Here is a 19,171-nt window from a genome sequence, read left to right as displayed (position 1 = left end):
TTCTTTACTTTAGCACCAAGTTTTGTAGAATATTTCAGAGACACAAAGCCCCCTCCCCCTCTCTTTATGAACTCTGGGCATGATGAGGATGGAGACAATTTAACACCCAGTTTTGCTCTGCCTTTTTGCATCTCTGATCTTAGACAGGTTAGTTGGTCAGTGTCATTTGGGTTTAGTTGGTGTCACTGCGGGACTTTCATGTACCCAATTGTAACTGCAGGAGTAGCCAGTCAAAACACTGCTGTCATTGGAGATTTTGTTTCTAAAGGGAACACTCCCAGGGAGCTTAGGTTCTGTAAAGGTGAAGTCGTGGCCTCGCTGACATCAGAGGAAGTTCTGCGATTGACTTCAACAGAGCCAGGAGTTTGCCCCGGGTTTTACAAAACCTAAATGTGGGGCCTTGACCTTGTCCCTTAGCCCAGGTGCCCTCCTGTCCCAGCAACGGGGGCTGTTTGAGAGATGGGAGAATGATGGGAACGGACAGCCAAGCAATCGGTAACTAGCAGAGGCTGGTATCAATCTCAGCAGTGAAACCCAAAGGGGAATGGGCAGACTTCCTCCCCGGGGCTCATCCTTGTGGTTAGCTGAGCTCCAGTCCCAAGCAGATGGAGCCGTAAGGCAGGTCAGTGCATCGTCCCTGCCCATCCTCTCCAGAGTGGTACCCACGGCATGCGCTCGCACGATGAGCTCTGCACGGGACGCTCATGGCTCTCTCCCCCAATCCCTGCAGCAGCTGGACTCCCCACAGCAAGAGGAGAGGCTGCAGAGAGCCCTGAACACCGTCAGCCAGGAGCTCCAGAGGCTGCTCGACATCCACTGGCTGGCGCCCATCATCAACTCTGCCGAGGAGGTGGGTGTATGGGGCCGCTCGGGGGCAGTTTGGTGGGTCATTCCTCCTCCTCCTCCCCACGCTGGCAGGATCCTGCCTGATGCCATTGCAGCCAGGGAGGGAGAGTCAGTGAGGCAGTCTGGCCTAGTGACCAGAGCGGGGGAGCTGAGTTCTCTTTGGGTGACCCTTGGCAAGGACCCTGTTAACGAGCCTGCGCTGGGCCCTTCGCAGCCCAGCCCCTCCCATCCCACTGAGCTGGCTTTGCGTTAGACTGGACCATCCTCTCCCCCATCCCTTCATATACGTCCATCCTGAGCCCCGTGCTTCTGCAGGGGGCTTAGCACCCAGAGCCCTGAGAATCAACAAACAATTGCAAATAAAATGGGACTTGGGCCTCCAGACTCTTGCATGAGTCTCCCAAGAGACTGCAAGATCTGTGTCTGCCTTCCTCCTTCTCCCCGCCTCCCCCTCCCTCCTCTGCTGTCCTCACTCTGGCCCTGACCCTGCAGTCAAATCTGCCCCAGCAGACCTTGCTTGGGTCCTACTAGAGTCCTGAGCCTCCTCATGGGCCTGATTGAAGGCCAGGATCAGGGCCTTAGATTATTATCTCTTCACAGCAGGGGCCCGGTCTGAATAAGATCCCCCTCTGTATGGTGCACTGGGAGTCTCAGCTGTGCATGTGTCAGATGTTGCTGTGATGATGGGGCCTGCTCGGAGGGGGCAGGGGTTTTTGGGGAATCTGGAATACTTGGAGCACAACGTGTCTCTGGGAGGCCCAGAGCGGAGAATCAGGGCTGGCAGGGGAGGGAGGGTTGCACATCCTGTGAACAGATGAAGAACCAGCACTGTATTTCTCCATCCGGTAGTGCAGCTAAACGTACAAGTGACTCCCATTGACTTCAGTGGCACTTGCTCATGTGCAGCAGATGCCTTTATCGGGCCTGTTCTGCTCTCTCCTGGTGACTCTTCTGGTGCCCTTCTTGTGGCTGTGTTCCTGGGGGCACAGGCCGTCCAAGAGGAGGGTTTATCATTCAAGGGAGCCCAGCAAGTCTAACACCAGCCCTGCTGACCTCATTACAACAGGGTTGCGACCTACTTTGGGGTCCTGACCCACAGTTTGAGAACCGCTGTTCTAACCCCATTCGGTGGTAAAAACATCCGTGTCCTGACTAGACTACACCCTCCACAGACGCTAGGACTGGTGGATCTGGGCTGGCTTGAATCGCATCGGCCAGTGCTGGGGATGCCAGGGAAGAGCTGGGATAGAACCCAGGTGTGGTTAAACACTGGCCCCTGCTGCTGCCAGGGAGAGGTGGGCATCTGAGGAGGGCATGGAGTGGCACAGATGAAATGCATGGCTCGTGAACCTAACCCGTTATCCTCTCTGCCGGCCTCGGACACAAGGAGAACTCCGAGAGCAGCAGCAAGAGCAGCCTGAAGCTACGGATCAACATTCCCAAGCCCAAGAAGGACAAGGATAAGTTTCAGAAGCTGAAATCCAACAGCATGGTCCCAGGTAAATCTCTCCGGAGCAGTGGGCTAGACAGGCAAAGCGGCCTCCGCCTCCCAAGCACTAGGGAATGTCCTGGACCTGCCATGCTACCAACCAGGCACACTACCACAGCCAGAGTAAATCCGTACCATGGTGTTGTGCTGCTGGAGGGCACTTAGACAAGGTGAGCAGGGCGGGCTGTGAACCTGTCTAGAGCAGCGCCGCAGGACTGCCTGCCCATCTGCCTGCCAGGCTGGCTCTGATTGCAGCCAGGCACTGAACCATGCCGAGGATGGAGTGACTGGCACAGGGCAAGGGGCACAGCTTGCTGGGTTGTCAGCTCAAAGCTCCTCTCTCAGAGGAGGGAGTTATAAAAATGGAGTTGAGAAAGAAATGTGCCTCATGGGAGGATTTTCCAAAGTATCTAGGGGATTTAGGAGTGTGTCCCGTTGACTTGCCATGGGACTTGTGGTCCGAACTGTCTCAGATGGGTTTGACTGTCCTCCCGCATTGGCACCAGCTTTGCAAACAGACCCAGTGCTGAGTCTCCCAGCCCCAGCTGCCTCGCTTGCCCCGCTCCGTGTCCCGGCCCCCTGGTGCTGGCAGGAGAATCCCCTCAGCAAGTCTCAGGCATGGAGAGTTCAGGGCTTCCTCCTGGTGCCTTGGTTCCTTATCGGGAGCGAGGGCTGGTGGTCGGTTCACAGACTCGGCAGTCCGTTTTCACCTCAGCTCTGTCACACTCGCTTTGTGACCCTGAGCCTATCAGTAAATGGGCTCCCCCGGGGGCATGGGCTGGACTAGGCAATGTTGCTGCACTCTCAGATCTAGCCCTAGTGCATTACTCCCATGCCTGCTCAGGGGGCCTCCCTGTGCCCCCTGGCCATCCGCATGCAGGCTGGCTTTCAGGCCATACCCCGTTCTTCTGTCTCCCAGGGAGTTTGCAGGGCTGCAGCAGCTGTAAAGGGAACAGCAAACCCTAGCCTCAGGGCTTTTGAAACAAGCTACAAGTGTCCCTAGACTCTGTTTGCCAGAAGCTGGGAATGGGCGACAGGGGATGGATCACTTGATAACTGCCCTTTTTTATTCATTCTCTCTGAAGCACCTGGCATTGGCCTCTATTGGAAGACAGGATACTGGGCTAGATGGATCTTTGGTCTGACCCAGTATGATCGTTCTTATGCCAGTGTTTTGTGTGGAAATGTCTCTGGAGTGCTGGGGCCATGAAGGGGAGCATACGGGGCAGGGCCTCCCGGGGCCTCGGAGGGGAGCGTATGGGGCAAGAGGCTCTGCCTCCTGACCCCTCGGAGGGGAGTGTAAGGAGTGAGCAACTCAGCTCCTGAGACCAGTGCTTGGCCTCTGTTCTCACCACACAGCTTGGTCTCTTGAAGAGATCAGAGTCCCAAGCTGTGTGTCCCGACACGTGGGGCCCTGGGGGCACAGCAGCTCTGTGCTGCATGGCTCTGGTACTGCGTCTTCTTCCCTATCAGGGGCACGTGAGCAGGGCACTCCTAAATCGCAGCTGGCAAGTTTGGTTTTGCTTTTCATTCCTGCGGGCCCAGGGGATCGGTTTGACCATCGGCATCCTGTTGGGCCATGTGCATCGTTCAGGCTAGCGCTTGTCCCAGCCGTTGTGTGAGCCGCCACTGCTCGTGGTGGACATGAGAACTGGGCCATACGCACATGGCTCGAACTTCAGTGACTATTAGGCCTTAGCTCTCCCCAGGCCCCAGAGCACATTTCTAAGCCCTCCACTGAGAATGGGGAGGCCAGCTCTAGCATTTCTGATGTTTTGCAGGGAAAGCAGGTGGGGGAAACCCCTTTTCTGGGCATGAGTGGAACTGTTCACAGCCCACCGGCCTTTTTCCCTCTCACTAGGCACCGCACATGAGACTCATTGCAATGGTTCTGTGCCCCTGCTGGGCTAAGGCGTCCCTTTGCAGGCACCTGGCTCTCCATACAGCATGTTAGGTTGATGCTCTCAAAAAGAACTGTGAGCCATACTGAAACAGCTATCGCGGGTCACGTGACCTCCAGGGCCAAATCTGCACCCTCCAGGTCACCTACCACCCCGATCCCAGCTCTCGTGCTACTGTCCATGTAGGAAATAGAGATGGGTCGGGTTGTGAGACCCTGGGTTGCCTTGGGAATAGTCCCTGCGCTAGGGAGGTGAGGGAGCAGAAATCAATGGGATCCCGGCAGGGCCCCTCTCCTGAGCAGAGCTGCCTGGAACAGATCCTGGCTGTAGCAAGGGAGCGTTTCCATCTGGGGGTGCGGGTGGCACCCGAGTCCCAGGCATGCGATCCTGCCATGCTGGAATGCTGCTGCCTGCTGCCTGCGCTCTCACCCTGCCTGGCTTTGTGCTTCCCTGTGTGTGCGCGTGTTGCTTTCGGCTGCGCCTCTGTCCACTTTTCGCTGCTGAGTCGATCGTCTTTGCTTTCCCTTTTTGCTAGTGGAGAAATGGGGCGCTGAGGAGGTGGCGGCCTGGCTGGACACGCTTGGCTTAGGGGAATACAAAGACATTTTTTTCCACCATGACATCCAGGGCTCAGAGCTGATCCTGCTGGAGAGAAGAGACTTGAAGGTACTCGCATGACTTGCTTTTCTGACTGCGGCAGCGTGGCTCTCTCCACCAGTGCCCCATTGAGCTGCATGGGCACAGTTATGGGCAGAATGCCGCCCGATTGGTGCAGCCTGGCTCCTGGCAGAAAACTATGAATGATTGTAAGCCAGCTTGGAATTGCATTGGCAGGGCTGCGTTGGCATGTTAGCCCCTCACCTGGAACCCAGTCATTGGCATGGCACTTGAATGGCAATGGCGGGGCTGCACTTGCATGCTGCACCTGCCCTATGAGTCAGTGTATTTGCATTTCGCTGCGGGTGGTGCCACGCCATCAGAATATGGGCTCCTTGAGAACCAGGGGAGGCATGGTGTTGCTGCACGGCCCTGGCTTCCCGCAGCCAGGGGGTGGGATGGTGACTCCCAGCCAGGGACTCCATAGCACAAGCCAAACCTCCATTCATCTCCTCCAGCTACCTGGCCCGGGTGATCAATGAAACACCCGAGTGAAGGTGGGGCTTGGGAATGGGATCCAGAGCCTACCACCCCCAGGACACAGGGTCACGCTCATTCCTAGGAAGCCAGGTGAAATGAGCTGAGAGGAGGTTTGGGGTGGGGAGTGGGAGAATTGCCTACTGAGCAGGTGTCCCTATCACATCTGGTAGCAGTAGGTCTCTTCCTGGCAGACAGGCCCAGATCTGAATTGGGCCGTGGAGACCGCACTCTGCTCTGAAGGAGCAGCTGTGCCATTAGCCTGGAATCATTTCTCTAGGCTACTGAAAACATCTGTTCCTCCAGTTAATACACTGAGGGCCAAATCCACACCGGTGCTTGGCGCCAGCCTGCCATTGATTCACATGGACATTAGAGCCTGGATAACTTGAAGAGTTCTTTTTTTTAATTGTTGAAATGTCACATTTTTTGTGGAAACTTTTGTCAAAATCCATCTGATTTCATAAAAATTTCAGTTTAGCTGAAACAGCATTTTCCGATGGAAAACATCCAACTACAATTTTTCAACCAGCCCAGCCCCACTCCCCCGACCAGCCCTGTCTGCCCAGTACACACGCCCTGCCCCACTCCTACCAGCCCCCTGCCTGCCCCAGTTCACACATCATGTTCCAGTCTCCTGACCAGCCTGACACCTGCCTGCCCAGTACACACTCTCTGCCCTGCTCCTCCAAGCTGCTGCCCCCTCAGCCTGCCTGGTTCAAATACCTTACCTCACTCCCCTGACCAGCCTCCCTCCTGCCTCCCTAGTACATAAGCCCTGCCCAGCACCCCCAACCAGCGTGCCCTCTGCCTGCCCTGTAACCACGCCCTGTCCCTCTCGCCTGCCCCCTGCCTGCCCGTTTCACATGCCCTGCCTCTCTCCCCCAACCAGCCTGTCCCATCTGCCTGGTGCACATTAGCTTGCCCCATTCCCCCGACCAGCCTGCCCTCTGCCTGCCCAGTTCACACACCCTGCCCCACTCCCCTGACCTGCCAGCCCCCTGCCTGCCTGGTACACATCATGCCCTGCCCCACTCCCCTGACCAACCTGCCACCTGCTTGCCCAGTACACAGGCCCTGACCCACTACCAGCTCCCCAGACCAGCCTGCCCCCTGTCTGCCCAGTACACAGGCCCTGCCCCGCTCCCCCATCCTGCCAGCCCCCTGCCTGCCTGGTTCACATGCCCTACCCACTCCCCTGACCAGCTTGCAACCTGCTTGCCCAGGACACAGGCCCTGACCCACTACCCCTGCCTGCCTGGTACACACACCCTACCCCACTCCCCAATCCTCCCAGCCTCCTGCCTGCCCAGTTCACACACCCTGCACCACTCCCCCGACCAGCCTGCCCCCTGCCTACCTGGTACACATGCCCTGCCCCACTCCCCTGACTGGCCTTCCACCTGCCTACCCAGTACACAGGGCCTGCCCTGCAATCCTGCCTGCTTGGTACACACGCCCCATTCCCCCATTCTGCCAGCCTCCTGCCTGCCCAGTACACACACGCTGCCCTGCTCCTCCTCAGCCTGCACAGTTTACACAGCCTGCCCTACCCCACTGGGGGAGGTGGCTATGGCATGCCTTTGGATTCTCTATTCCAATGTCTCCTCCCCCACACGCAGCCAGGGTGGGCTGTGGATCAGGCCTCAAAGCCCTCTTTGGTGCACCCCCGCCCCCGGGTTCCGGGGCTCTCCTCCCCTGTGGGCAGCCCCAGACCCTGACTGGCGAATGGAAGACAGTGGGTCCCAGCGTGGGGCACCATCCAGCTGCTGCTGCCAGCCTGGTAGGTGGGATATGCCATCTCTGGGTGCAGGGCCCACTCTTAGCCAGCCACCTGGCCCAGGAGAGTCTCAGATACGCCAGCCTCCTGGCTGGATTGGACTCGCAGTTTGCCTGTGGTGAGAGCTGCTTCCTGTGGGGGGCTGGATTCCGACCGAGGGGCAAGCAGATGGTTGGCTAGAAATCCAGCGGGGCTTTTAAGCCAGTGTTTTCCTGGCTGCATTTGCTAATGTGTCGCTGTGCTTCACATGTTTCAGAGTAACAGCCGTGTTAGTCTGTATCCGCAAAAAGAAAAGGAGGACTTGTGGCACCTTCGAGACTAACCAATTTATTTGAGCATAAGCTTTCGTGAGCTACAGCTCACTTCATCGGATGCTTCATGTGCTTCACATGCCACTAAGCCGTAGAACTTGATCCTGCGCACGCCGCCTAGACTGCCAAGGGAGGCTGGGGTGCAAGTATTGCAGGACTGGAGCCCGAGTTGATCAGTAATAAAAATGTCCCTAACCCTGTGATTCAGAGACGCTTTGTGTATTTGTCAGGTGCGTGTTTATTCAACCCACACTTTCTCCTCTCTTCTTTTATTCAGGATCTGGGGATAACAAAGGTGGGCCATATGAAGAGGATTCTCCAGGGAATTAAAGACATCAGCAGCCATCCCTAGCAAAGTATATAAAGGAAAAAGAATGCGGCCAGTGACCGTGATGAGGAATCTTAATTCTGGATGGGCCCTCTAGAACCTGAAATCTAGAACAGGCACTCTAGAACACTAGCAACTTCACAGTCATTCTAGAACGCTAAACACCTAGGCATCTGTTCTCGAGCATGTTTGTTCCTGATGCAGATGCATCCCATCAGCAAACGGCCCAGAATGGGATGCTGTGGAATCCTTACACTAGAACATTTCTCATCACCACTCTCAAGCGTGCCCCTGAAGAGTTTACATTTCCATGTTTGCCAAAGATCATTGATCTGTGCGTCTTTGCCCTTGATTGCTCTCGTGGTTTTGGTTTCTGTGCTTGATGGTTTCAGGTCAGCAGTTCATTTCTGTATGTACCTGTGAGCAAGAAGGAAGGACCAAGCTGTATGTGTGCTGTTGGGGTTGCCAGGTTTCCATAGCAGCTGAATCACATTTAGTTGGCTACTTTCAGGCTTCAATGTGAAGGAGACGGAGTCAGGTGAGAGAAGGCAGCCAGCAGCAAGTGGTGAGGTGCGAGCAAACACCATGAAATGGCCAGATCTGTGAGACTACGGCGCCAGCTGGGGCCCATCGGAAGCAGAACACTCGACAGTGTCAAAGGCTACGAGTCCTCATGTCCCACCTTCAGGGAGGGACAGTGCCTCTTTGACAGGGCTGTGGGGGAATGGGCACTAGGGCATGCCTCACCGGCACCATGGCTTTTCTAGTCTTCATTTCAAAGCTGTGATACGTTTGGGCTCGTGGCAGCGTATCCTGTCCTGGAAGGGTACACTGCATGCTGGGCCACCTTTCCTGCCCGCGTCTCGTCCAAAGGCCGCTCAGAGCAGCGTGTGTGTATATTGCTTTAGTTTGCCAGTTTCCTGCCTATGGAATGTAGCTGGTTCCTCCAGCAGTACTGGGGCGTATTGGGTTGTCTGCTGAGACAACTGGACACCCTGTCCTGGCCCACCGGCCCTCATTCCTCTTGGCTTGGTTGTTTTGAGCCAGAGGTGATGGAGCTCCCTTTAGCCTCACGGCACTACATGGGTAGCATGTTGGTTTCCTCCTCTGAATACCAAATCTCTTGGGTTCCAGAACCTGAAACTCATCATAGGCCGCCCTGACTCCCATTGATCCCAGGGGCACATTAGCCTTGTGAGCCCCACCTGAGATCAGGCCTCCCACTGTCCGTCCCACCCAAAGGCAGCTCACGTTCCCTGCCACCATTCAGTGCCATTCAAGAGGCTTCTGCGAAGTAAAAATGGGGAACTCAAGGCTCCTCCTAGCCTGGAGCAGAGGAGGGGGCTCCTTCCGGGCATCAAGGGGGACCAGCTTACGCAGGCTCGAGAACCTTCTGACATTTCAATATGGCAGCTTTGGAAGTTGTAATAGTGAAATACACCACCAAAAAAAAAAAAAAAAAACAACCTCCCACCCCGCTCCACTGTTGTTCAGCCATAAAATGTATTTAAACTCTGTAAATAGTTTCAGAGAAAACATATTTATTGCAGTGAGATGTAAACCTGTAATTTATTCTGTCCTGGATTGAACTGGACTAGGTTGGTGCAGCAAGTACTCCAGCCTCTGACAATTACCAGCCACCAATGCTCCTCTGGTAGTCGGAGGCCTCTGATCTCTTCCTCGCAGTTTGATGTTAATTTGGAAAAATTGCCCTGCTCAATGTAATAAAGAGTCACCTCCCAGCTTCATTGCCCCAGAACAGTGATACAAAAGGAAGAGGCAGTCATGAAGGTGGGAGGAAATTATTTGATTTTGAAAAAATCTCCTTGAAATATTGAAAAACTGGTAAAAAAAGTTTCCCACCCCTTGTGATGTCGTCTAATCAGCTCTATAATTGACCCATCCCCAGACCTTTGTGAGGAGCCAGCATTAAACCCTCCCATTCACTGGGAAAGGTGAGAAATCACTTAAACTTAAGTCCAAAATTTCAAGCAACTGCCCATTGTGTATGTCCGATGTAAGCTGCCTGGAGATTGATTATTCCAGAGGGGCTAACAGCTCACACCTTCTGCTGATGCCTGCTGGCATGGCAGGGCCCAGCATTTGTGAGAATCAAACTCAGGGTGCTTCCTGTTGGACACCCAAAAGGAGTGGCCACTTTTGAAGAGGTGAGCTTTCCCATTACACTGAGACACGCACATGGCACTGGCCCTGCAGTAATGGTGCTGGGAGGAAATCTTACGCTTTAAGCTTTTTCCTAAAGTTCCTACAGCTTCGGGGGATGAAACCCATTCCTTAAGGGCTGGGTTTTGCTCTACAGCAGTATTGCCGCTGGCCCACGGACAGCACTAGGAGGGTTGCCTCAATGCAAAAAGGTGTTTCCTTCCAACTAGCAGCTGGGCCCACCTGGGGCTGCATTTCACCCCCTGGTGCCATGTTCTGCTTAAAAGTGCCACTGTGGCTGCAGTCCAAGAACTGGTGAAGCAGCAGGAGAAGGCCAGAGCAGCATGGACTGACCTGGGATACCCACCACTGCCATGGCCTTTGCGTATCATTCCATGGAGGAGCCAGGAACCAGCCACCCTCCAGCAAATCTGCTGTTAGGACAAAGCATTAAACACAGCCGCCATGGACTCTTGTGCAATGGCCCCAAGTGGGGAGGGGAGCTGTGTGTTAACACTGGATGGCAGTGCAATGAATCACTTATGAATGTATTGTAATCACTGCCTGGACCAGCCCTGGTCCCCGCAGAGTGAGTTATAGGGCCTGGCTTTGGAGATTGTCTTGTGAGGGTTGGAGTCATACCTCCATCACCCACCTTTGTCCTGCTGTGTGTGCCCCAGATAGAGCCATGCACCCAGGAGGCTGGGGCAGGTGTCAAGGGAAACAGCCTGCCTGTGCTCTCTGCAGGCTGGGTGGGGTAGTGCTGAACTCTTGTGCGCTAACCTGTGATCCAGTGGGTGGTGTGTATAGTGACTGTGAATGTAGGGATGGGGTGGGGGGAGGGTGTACATGGGGATGTTGAAATGACCATTTCCCCAGAGGTAGCTGCTGCCCTATATAGTCTCCATAGCATGGGCTGGGTTAGGCTGGGCCCAGGGGGGAGGGGTAAGAGCCTGGGATGGGAAAGGCCAGAACAGTTAGGCTACTGCAATGCTCCCTCTGGTCACCACATAATGCAGGGAGAGGGGCTTCGACGCTGCCCTTCCACCCTTCATGCAGCCCCAGGGACAGGGTGTCTCCCTCGGCTTGGTCCAAAGTGAGCATAAATCACCATTAGGCCGACCTGGCACCATTCATCTCCTTCCTGCAACTCCCCAAGAGGCAGGGCTGTAATGGGAGCACTGCCCCACATGCTGCTGTTCCTGCCGTGATAAGTCCCTGCAGAGCTCAGGTCAGCAGGTGCCACCCACACCTTCAAGACTGCTAAGCAGGGGACACCTAATGGCATCACTGCCCAGGAACAGGGTTTAGCCCCAAGGCCAGGAGCAAGACGAACTTGTCCTAGCCTCCTCAGTTTGCACCAAATTTAGTCAGACTAGAAAGTGGGCTCCCCTCTGATCTCTGGCCTCAGCCAGTGGCCCAGTACAGCTGATGGGGGCCCCTGCTGTGGGAGGCTGGAGCCAGAAGCAGCCTGTTTATATTAACAGGACATTTTATGTGTGCTGGTAACTGAATTGGCCAGGTGCTGGCAGCAGCAGCAGCTCCTGCCCTACTGTAAATTAAGTCGTGCCAGGGAGAGGCTTAACTGCAGTGAGACCCAGGACCGAGGCCAAAAGCAGCCAGCCCCATGCACTGTTAGCGGTGTTTGTGAAATCCTCTGTGGCCTTATGCTACTGTCCAGTGGTGGGGGGTGGGGCAGGTACTGGCTGATCAGAAGCAGAAGGCTGGGAAGCAAGAGTGGAGGTAGAAGTAGGGGAGAAGATTGGAGACCCTTCCACCCCTCCAAAAAAAACCCCTGCCCTTGAGTTTTGCTTGGCTGTGTCTTAGCCTGTTTGTTATGGGCAGGCTGAAGGCAGGAATGGAAGGAGGCAGTGGGCCAGCTACACCCAGCCTGCAGAGTTTGGGGTGGGGAGTTTGCTAAATGTAAAAGATTAAAAATGATGGAAACATTTGCGTGTGGTTTTACTGGTGCGGCTTGGGCTAGTTGAGGGGACAGGCTGGATTCCAGGTGGGAGGGGTTCGATCACAGAAAACCCCTTTTGGGACTGCCACCTGATGTGCTGAGGCTACCTCAGAGCCTGTTTCCTGTGCCAGCTTGGAACTTCAGTCCCCTGCCCGGTTTGAGCCAGACATGCTTGCTTGCTGCAAACCCAGAACGACGTCTGAACCACGTCCCCCCAAAGCTGCAGGCTTAACTGAAAACTGCTTAAGAAGTGCTCCTGTCTCCAGCACTCAGATACCAACTCCCAATGGGATCCAAACCCCAAATAAATCCCTTTTACCCTGTATAAAGCTTATACAGGATAAACTCAAATTGTTTGCCCTCTATAACACTGATCGAGAGATATGCACAGCTATTTGCCCCCTACCCCATATTAATACTCTGATAAGTAAGAAGTGATTTTATTAAATACAAAAGGTAGGATTTCATAGAATATCAGGGTTGGAAGGGACCTAAGGAGGTCATCTGGTCCAACCCCCTGCTCAAAGCAGGACCAATCCCCAATTTTTGCCCCAGATCCCTAAATGGCCCCCTCAAGGATTGAGCTCACAACCCTGAATTTAGGAGGCTAATGCTCAAACCACTGAGCTGTCCCTCCTCCCATAAGTTGTCCCAAGTAATAACAGACAGAACAAAGTGAATTACCAAGCAAAATAGAATAAAACATACAAGTCTAAGCCTAATACAGTAAGAAAACTGATTACAGATTAAATGTCACCCTCAGAGATGTTTCAATAAACTGCTTTCACATACCGGGCACCTTCCTAGTCTGGGCACAATCCTTTCCCCTGGTAGAGCCCTTGTGCCAGCTCAGGTGGTAGGTAGGGGATTTCTCATGACTGCAGCCCCCTTTACTCTGTTCAGCCCCCTTATATAAACGTCTTTTGCACAAGGGGGGAATCCTTTGTCCCTCTCTGCGTTCACACCCCTCCTTCTGAATGGAAAAGTACCAGGTTAAAGATGGATTCTAGTTCAGGTGACATGGTCACATGGCACTGTAAGACTTCGTTACCCACTTGCCAGCCCACAGGTATACAGGAAGACTTGCAAAGAAACAGAAACATTTACAGTCAATTGTCCTGGTTAATAGGAGACATTAAAATTCCCAACCACCATCAACGGCCCACACTTTACATAATTATAATGGGACCTCAGAGTTATATTTCATATTTCTAGTTTCAGATACAAGAATGAAACATACATGCAAATAGGATGACCCCACACAGTAGATTATAAGCTTTGTAATGATACCTTAAACGAGACCTTTTGCATGAAGCATATTCCAGTTACATTACATTCATTATATAATTTTATGAAAATATGCTAGAGTGCAGTGTCATACCAGGGGGAGCAGAGAAATGTCATTTCATCTTTCAAGTGAGCCACTCAGATGGCCAACCCCAGCCCTTAAAACTCAAGCCAGGCCCCCAAAGTATAAGCTCTGCCTAAAACTCACAAAATCTTGGTACAATAAATGTTGGGGGTCATTTTGTGCCTGGGTCTTTCAGGGGTCAGTTTCAAGCTTCTCCCCAGCCCTGATGACTAGATGTTCACCTTGAAAATGAATAGCTGCAATTCCCTTGGTCCCCTGACTCCAGGACCTGGGGCTTTAAGAAAAAAAGCATAGCAGTTGTGGCTATTAATGATTATGGTAGTAGCTAGGAGGCCTAGTCACAGAGGACGATGTGAGGTTAGCTGCTGTGTATACACACACAAAACACAGAAAGATGTAATAGGGCTACCATAGGGGAGAGGGGGTTATTGTCCCTCTGGATAGAGAAGTGTGGGAGGGGAGGCAACTGGTATTGTTAGAGACCAGTTTACCTCAACCTGAGTAACTCCCTGCCCAGCACACGGAAGAGGGCCAGGGCCTGACCAGCAGCCCCTGGCCTAACAGCATTGCTCTGTTTCATACACGTGTGCTAAAGAGAACAGCTTCCCACTTATTCCCCATGCCCCCTGTAGCACCCCACCCCTGGCACTGTGCTGGGAAGCCACCCGCTGATGTGCTGTTCAGGCCTTGGAGGAACAGCCTGAGTCCAGCCCCACCGGATGGGGGTGGGGGCTGCCCAGCATTGCACACCATCAGGCTGATTGTAGTTACCACAGCCTTTATGGTAGGGAGCATTGGGGTGTTTGCATCATTGACCACCCAAAACACTGCAATGGGAGGGGCTGGTTGAGGGCCCCAATTCTGCCCCTCCTAATGCTTCCAGCCATGGTCTAGTTGAGAAACAATTCCAGCCCAGAGTGAGCCAGGCTCCATTTTACTCCATAACTCTGCCTCCCCCAGCCCACATGCAGAGCCAGGCTCGCTGCAGCTAGCCACAGTGGGAGGGAGCTGGATTCCCAGTGCCCCGAGCCCCATGCAGTGACAAACCTGCAGCCTTAGCAAGCCCTCTGTGGGTTACTCACATGCAGCACTAGGCTGAGAAACAGGCAGGTTGTGTTGGGTGCTATGGGGCAGCAGGGATGGAGCTGGGTGGAGCAGCATTCACCCTGCAACAGCTCACATGGTGCTGCAAGGTGTTGTCATGTGCTCATCCCCCACTTGGCTCTGTGCAGAGCTTTTTTGAAAATCCCATCCAGGGCCTGCACCAGCTGTACCCCATTGGCAGTGAGAGTGATTGGGCAGGTTACATAGCTCTGCAGCCACACCTGGGGAGATACAGCATCCCTGCAATGGTTTCCGTAAGGAGCTGGTCCCCAGTGCATGGCTGTTAGAAGAGTAGTGATTGGCTGGCAGTCCGTGAGGGGGAGTCAATAGGTGGACCATGGGACAAATCCATAACCACCACAACAGCTGCTGCAGCACAGGGGCCAGCAAACAGAGCTGTAAACAGGGGAATTTGCTGGGGGAAGATTAGGAGAACCAGGCAGAGGAACAGACAGGCTAGTGAAGGGAGTGTGTGATGTTCTGGCAGTGGTGTGGTGCTCACTGGGGGTTTGTTTTGCTGTGGGGGTGTTTTAGGTTTGTGTATGTTTCCTGGACCAACAGGACTTAGGTGGGAAGGCTGTGACAGATACAGAGCAGCAGTGGTAGTGACCCAAGCAGTGGAAGCTGCGGTATGTACAGAATCCTGCAAGGGGTACCTGAAAAGAGTTTCGTCTGCATGAAATGCTGCCTGATGGAAGAAAAGATCTGAGGATTGGAGATGCAGGTGGAAACTCTGGTTGAGTTTAGAAGGGGGGAAGGGAGGGTCAAGCAGATGATGGAGCAAAGACACAAGGAGGCTGAAGGGAAAAGCTCAGATTTACAGATGGAAGCAGGACCAAAGAACGCTGAGGGGAGACTGCTGGGTGAGAAAAGTGGACAGTGGAAGCATGTGACTAAGAGAACGAGGCAGAGGAAAAGACTGATTATTGAAGGAGAAACAGAGCTCAGGAACAGGTTTGCAGAGTTGGAAAATGAAGAAGGGACACATCAGGTGGTCACTGAAGGTGAGAGGACAAGGAAGAAGAGAAGAGCAGCTAGCCCTATAGGAAGAGGGGAAGAGTCAATGGAGATAACACCAAATATGAGCCCCAGGAGGATACGGGATGAGTTGCAGAGGATTGCAAGGGAGAATAGGAATTAAGAGAACTTGCAGCTAGAGGGAACAGGGGATAGACCGGAGAATCGCACCATCAACAGGAAAAGGCAGGTCTACATGATTGGGGACTCCTTACTGAGACGAATAGACAGGTCTGTCACCAAAGCTGATCCAGAGAACAGAAGGGTGTCCTGTCTGCTGGGCGCTAAAATATGGGATGTGGACCTGAGGCTGAAGAGGATCCTAATGGGAGCAGGAAAGAATCCACTGATTGTCCTTCATGTGGGAACAAATGATACAGCTAGATTCTCGCTGGAACGTATCAAGGGAGACTATACCAGGCTGGGGAAGATGCTTAAGGAAATTGAGGCTCAGGTGATCTTCAGTGGGATTCTGCCTGTGCCTAGGGAAGGGCAACAAAGACGGGACAAGATTATGATGATCAACAGCTGGCTCAGGCAGTGGTGCTATAAGGAGGGTTTGGGGATGCATGGCCACTAGGAGGCATTCATGGCAGAGGACTGTTCTCTCAGGATGGACTTCACCTGTGTAGGGAGTGAAATAGACTTCTAGGACGGAGGCTGGCACAACTGATTAAGAGAGCTTTAAACTAGGAATTTGGGGGAGATGGCTGGGAGATGTCCAGGTAATCTCCATGCTGGATTTTAGCACTGAGAGGGAAGAAAACAAAGTAAGAAGGGATACAGCCGTGGGTAGGAGAATGGCCATAAGGAGGAAGGGCAGTGTGGATACCAGTCTAATAGGTGATACTGGTGATAGAATGTCTGTGTGTAAATCGAGTGAAGAATGTGAGCGAGGCCAAACAGCAAAATGAAGATGTTTGTACCCCAGTGCGAGGAGCCTCGGTAACAAAATGGAGGAACTCGAGCTACTGGTGCAGGAAGTGAAACCAGGTATTCTAGGGAGAACAGAAGCATGGTGGAGTAGTCGTCATGACTGGAGTTCAGGTGTGGAAGGGGATGTGCTGTTTAGGAAAGACAGAAATGAAGGCAAAGGTGGCGGAGTAGCACTGTATATCAATGATGAGGTAGACTGTAAAGAAATAAGAGGCGATGGAATGGATAAGACCGAGTCCGTCTGGGCAAAAATCACAATGGGGAAGAAAACTACTAGAGCCTCCCCTGGGATAGTGCTTGGGGTGAGCTGTAGACCGCCGGGATCTGATTTGGGTATGGATAGAGCCCTCTTTAATGTGTTTAATGCAGTAAATACTAATGGGAACTGCGTGATCATGGGAGACTTTAACTTCCCAGATATAGACTGGAGGACGAGTGCTAGTAATAATAATAGGGCTCAGATTTTCCTGGGTGTGATAGCTGATGGATTCTTTCACCAAGTAGTTGCTGAACCAACAAAAGGGGGATGCCATTTTAGATTTGGTTTTGGTGAGCAGTGAAGACCTCATAGAAGAAATGGTTTTAGGGGACAACCTTGGTTCGAGCGATCATGAGCTAATTCAGTTCAAACCAAATGGAAGGATAAACAAAAATAGATCTGTGAGTTGGGTTTTTAAATTTCAAAAGGGCTGACTTTAAAAAATTAAGGAAATTAATTAAGGAAGTGGATTGGACTGAAGAACTTGTGGATCTAAAGGCAGAGGAGGCCTGGAATTACTTCAAGTCAAAGCTGGAGAAGCTATCAGAAGCCTGCATCCCAAGAAAGGGGGAAAAACTCATAGGCAGAAGTTGTAGACCAAGCATCTCAGAGTGGTGATTAAGGAAAAAGCAGAAAGCCTACAAGGAGTGGAAGATGGGAGGGACCAGCAAGGAAAGCTACCTTATTGAGGTCAGAACATGCAGGGATAAAGTGAGAAAGGCCAAAAGCCATGTAGAGTTGGACCTTGCAAAGGGAATTAAAGCCAATAGTAAAAGGTTCTATAGCCATATAAATAAAAGAAAACAAAGAGAAGAAGTGGGACCACTAAACACTGAGGGTGGAGTGGAGGTTAAGGATAATCTAGGTATGGCCTAATATCTAAACAAGTACTTTGCCTCAGTCTTTAATGAGGAGCTTAGGGATAATGGCAGGATGACAAATGGGAATGAGGATATGGAGGTGGATATTACCACATCTGAAGTAGAAGCCAAACTAGCTTAATGGGACAAAATCAGGGGGCTCAAATCTTCATCCAAGAATATTAAAGGAACTGGCACATGAAATTGCAAGCCCATTAGCAAGAATTTTTAATGAATCTGTAAACTCAGGGGCTGTACCCTATGACTGGAGAATTGCTAACATAGTTCCTATTTTTAAGAAAGGGGAAAAAAACGTGATCCAGGTAACCACAGGCCTGTTAGTTTGACATCTGTAGTATGCGAGGTCTTGGAAAAAAATTTGAAGGAGAAAGTAGTTAAGGACATTGAGATCAATGATAATTGGGACAAAATACAATATGGTTTTACAAAAGGTAGATCGTGCTAAACCAACCTGATCTCCTTCTTTGAGAAAGTAACAGATTTTTTTAGACAAAGGAAAGGCAGTGGATCTAATTTACCTTGATTTCAGTAAGGCATTTGATACGGTTCCACATGGGGATTAGTTAAATTGGAAAAGATGGGGTGGATATGAAAATTGAAAGGTGGATAAGGAACTGGTTAAAGGGGAGACTACAACGGGTCATACTGAAAGGTGAACTGTCAGGCTGGAGGGAGGTTACTAATGGAGTTTCTCAGGGATCGGTTTTGGGATCAATCTTTTTATTACTGACCTTGGCACAAAAAAGTGGGAGTGTGCTAATAAAGTTTGCAGATGAGGCAAAGCTGGGAGGTATTGCCAATACAGAGAGGGACCGAGATATCATACAGGAAGATCTGGATGACCTTGTAAACTGGAGTAATAGTAATAGGATGAAATTTAATAGTGAAAAGTGCAAGGTCATGCATTTAGGGATTAACAACAAGAATTTTTGTTATAAACTGGGGACTTATCACTTGGAAGTAATGGAGGAGAAGGACCTTGGAGTATTGGTTGATCACAGGATGACTATGAGCCGGCAATGTGATATGGCTGTGAAAAAAGCTAATGCGGTCTTGGGATGCATCAGGCGAGGTATTTCCAGTAGAGATAAGGAGGTGTTAGTACGATTATACAAGGCCCTGGTGAGACCTCATCTGGAATACTGTGTGCAGTTCTGGTCTCCCATGTTTAAGAAGGATGAATTCAAACTGGAACAGGTACAGAGAAGGGCTACTAGGATGATCTGAGGAATGGAAAACCTGTCTTATGAAAGGAGACTCAAAGAGCCTGGCTTGTTTAGCCTAACCAAAAGAAGGCTGAGGGGAAGATATGATTGCTCTCTATAAATATATCAGAGGGATAAATACCAGAGAGGGAGAGGAATTATTTAAGTTCAGTACCAATGTGGACACAAGAACAAATGGATATAAACTGGCCATCAGGAAGTTTAGACTTGAAATTAGACAAAGGTTTCGAGCCATCAAAGGAGCAAAGTTCTGGAACAGCCTTCTAAGGGGAGCAGTGGGGACAAAAGACCTATCTGGCTTCAAGACTAAGCTTGATAAGTTTATGGAGGGGTATGATGAGATGGGATAGCCTAATTCTGGCAATTAATTGATCTTTGAGTATTAGCAGTAAATATGCCCAATGGCTTGTGATTGGAGGTTAGATGGGGTGGGATCTGAGATATCTACAGAGAATTCTTTC

At 51.8% G+C, this 19,171-nt stretch overlaps 1 protein-coding gene across 4 annotated transcripts in view; it reads left to right on the top strand.

The window, feature by feature from the left end:
• Positions 1–11,903, top strand: part of DGKK (diacylglycerol kinase kappa) — a 158,601-nt gene extending 146,698 nt beyond the window's left edge. The window contains exons 27-30 of one of the 4 annotated variants that reach the window (XM_073360585.2): positions 734–850; positions 2,234–2,345; positions 4,772–4,902; positions 7,739–11,903. In XM_073360585.2, the coding sequence (XP_073216686.1) occupies positions 734–850; positions 2,234–2,345; positions 4,772–4,902; positions 7,739–7,813 (435 nt within the window). In that variant the 3' untranslated portion in view covers positions 7,814–11,903. Of the gene's footprint in view, positions 1–730; positions 851–2,233; positions 2,346–4,771; positions 4,903–7,738 lie in introns of those variants that run through there. The other 3 variants (XM_073360584.2, XM_073360586.2, XM_073360587.1) reach the window with 3 other exon arrangements.
• The last annotated feature ends 7,268 nt before the right edge of the window (positions 11,904–19,171 follow it).

This window comes from Lepidochelys kempii, chromosome 9, assembly GCF_965140285.1.
Source record: "Lepidochelys kempii isolate rLepKem1 chromosome 9, rLepKem1.hap1, whole genome shotgun sequence".
Taxonomy (NCBI): Eukaryota; Metazoa; Chordata; order Testudines; family Cheloniidae; genus Lepidochelys; species Lepidochelys kempii.
This window is presented reverse-complemented; position numbering and strand designations above follow the sequence as displayed.